Source organism: Sceloporus undulatus, chromosome 2, assembly GCF_019175285.1.
Source record: "Sceloporus undulatus isolate JIND9_A2432 ecotype Alabama chromosome 2, SceUnd_v1.1, whole genome shotgun sequence".
Taxonomy (NCBI): Eukaryota; Metazoa; Chordata; class Lepidosauria; order Squamata; family Phrynosomatidae; genus Sceloporus; species Sceloporus undulatus.
Genome location: NC_056523.1, coordinates 6,930,562 through 6,933,295, shown reverse-complemented (window position 1 = coordinate 6,933,295; position 2,734 = coordinate 6,930,562). Strand labels below are relative to the sequence as shown.

The window sequence follows — 2,734 nt, the reverse complement described above, 5'->3', positions numbered from 1 at the left end:
CTTGGTCCTCCAGGGAATTTGGTCCCTACCTGATCCAGGATCACAGATGCTGGTCTCCGACTGTGAAAAGAAAGAGAAGAGCTGGGATCTATTGGCCACGGCTGTGTTTCGTTGCCTGGAGGGAAACAAAAGGCAAAACTGTTCTTCTGCTTCTGACTGATGTATTTTTCTACTCACCCAAACAAGGACAATGGAGCAGATTGTTTTTAGAGACACAGAATGACGAAGAGGTTCATCAGAGAACAAGAAATGATTACCGTTTTTTATATAGTGCCGTCATTAAAAATGGCATTTTACAACTAAAAGAACAGGAAAACGATGTAAACAAAAGTTATGTAAACATAATTATGGAAGTACATTCTAGAGGTTCGTAATAAATACAGTATAAGTATTTTTCACAAAGAAAACAAGTAAAAGCAGAGGACTAGAAACAGTACTTTATCTGCCCTTTTGCAGAGTTTGTATCTTTGCCAAAAGATACATCAATTGTGTTTCTGTCCATGTGTGTTTCCGCCTATGTATAACTCAGCCCCTTTTCTAGCATAATGGCTACTATAATTTTGCTCTTTCAATGTGCTGGTTTGTAAAGGATCTCCTTAAACAGTTGAAGCAAAACATTTATTGGACAAGGATCCCTTCCCCATATAGGCTCAGGATAACAAATATACAGTCCACCCATTTCAGGCACATTCAAGATGGGGAGACCAATCTGGGAAGCGCCCACTGATTCTTTACCCATTATGGTGGTGCTTCTTTCATCCTGCTGTACCATCCACTTGGACTGCACTATCTTCCCAGAGTCTGAGAGAGCTTTCTCTGCCACAGGAAATTCACCAGACTCTTTTACAATGAGCTCCTTGGGAGGAAAAACAGTAGTAAATGTCACAAAGAGAAAGATCAGAAAATATAAAAGATAAGGTGCGGGGTTGGATCTTCCAACCACGATGATTTCCAGAAAAAACTGAGCACTAGGTTGAGTTGGAGGCTTATAGTATTTTGCTATGATAAAACTCTCTCACCTGCTGCTTTTCCTTCTTCTTCTCTGCCAGACTCATGAGGAAACCTTCAGCCAGGGCCACCGCCTGGGAACTGGTCTCTGCCCGACATTCCCTGACCCAGGCTGCCATCTCTGGGGGAAGGATGGCCAAGAACTGCTCAAGGATCACTAGGTCCAGGATCTGGGCTTTGGTGTGTCTCTCTGGCTGCAGCCATTGATGGCAAAGAGTGTGGAGTTGGCTGCAAACCTCTCGAGGGCCGTCGGCCTCCTTGTAGCAGAACTGCTTAAAATGCTCATGTTGTACCTCTGAATGGGACGTATCTTCTGTCAGGCTCTTCTGTGAGGTTTTTCCACTGCTTTCATCTAAAAGACATGGAAGGCCTTTCCTTAACTCAGGACCATCTGAGTCTTGCTTTTCCATCATTGACTGGTGCTCATAGACACATTCCAAAACAGACAGATGCTCTTCTTCCTGTTGCCTGATCCTCACTCAAGGCAAAAGACTGGGGACACCATTCCTAGAAAGGAAAAATGTTTCATGAATGAGGCATGGTGAAGGATCTCTTTAGGTGGAGATGATTAATGCTAAGTCTCACTCGTCAATTTATTTCCCAATCTCTCTACTTTCCTTTGTGTGTCCCTGTCAGGCTTCCCTTTAAAGTTCTTCTTCATCAGAAAAAGCAGCAGACTTACCTGTTGAAGAGACTCAGCAGACACTTAATGACCAGACAGGCTCTTTTCTCATTCAGTTCAGAATCAGGAGGAGGAGGAGTGAAGACTGCTCCCAAGTCTTGAAAACCAGCTAGTAAAATGTGGGCTAAGCATTGCAACTATGAGGTGGATTTGTAATTGATTGACCCACTGAATCCAAAGGGTGCCCAGCAATGACTCCCCTTCATCCTGGAGAGAAGTGACAGGGTTGTGTCTTGGGCACAGAGTTGAATATGGGTCAACAGTGTGATGCAGCAGCTAAAAAGGCAGATTTTTTCTATGCTGCAACAACAGGAGTATATTGTCTAGATCAGTGGTCCCCAAACTGTGCCCTTTAAGAGATTTTGGACTTCAGCTCCCAGAAGCCTCAGCCATTTTGGCCAATAGTTGGGGTTTCTGGGAGCTGAAGTCCAAAATCTCTTAAAGGGCAGTTTGGGGATCATTGGTTTAGATCAAGGGAAGTAATAGTGCCTCTGTATTCTGCTTTGGTCAAGCCTCACCTGGAATACTGTGTCCAGTTCTGGGCATTACAATTCAAAAAGGTTGTGGAAAAACTGGAGCATGTCCGGAGGAGAGCAACCGAAATGGTGAAGTGTCTGGAAACATGCCTTATGAGGAGAGACTCGGGGAGCTGGGTATGTTCAGCCTGGGAAAAGAAGTTTAGGAGATGATATAATAGCTGTGTTTACACATTTGAAGGACTATCGTATTGCGGATGCAGCAAATTTGATTTCTTCTGCTCCAGAGACTAGGACCCAGAGCAATGCTTTCAAACTACAGGAAGAGAGATTCCATCTGGACATTAGAAGAACTTCCTGAAGGTAAGAGCAGTTTGACAGTGGAACAGACTCCGTTGGAAGGTGAAGGAGACTCCTTTTTAGAGGACTTTATACAGAGGCTGGATGGCCATGTGTTGAGGGTGCTTTGATTGTGTATTCCTGCTTGGTAGGGGTTTGGACTGGAAGGCTCTTGCAGTCTCCTCTAATCCTATGCTTCCATGATTCTAGGTCCCACGGAAAGGCAGTG

At 44.3% G+C, this 2,734-nt stretch overlaps 1 protein-coding gene across 1 annotated transcript in view; it reads right to left on the bottom strand.

Annotated features, from left to right (window-relative positions):
• The window catches only part of LOC121923432 (zinc finger and SCAN domain-containing protein 23-like), a 1,634-nt gene extending 124 nt beyond the window's left edge, over positions 1–1,510 (bottom strand). Inside the window, exons 1-3 of the mRNA XM_042453846.1 lie at positions 1,020–1,510; positions 736–856; positions 30–115 (exon numbers count right to left, since the gene is read on the bottom strand). Of these exons, the coding sequence (XP_042309780.1) occupies positions 30–115; positions 736–856; positions 1,020–1,421 (609 nt within the window). The 5' untranslated portion in view covers positions 1,422–1,510. The remainder of the gene's footprint in view (positions 1–29; positions 116–735; positions 857–1,019) is intronic.
• Between the last annotated feature and the right edge of the window lie 1,224 nt (positions 1,511–2,734).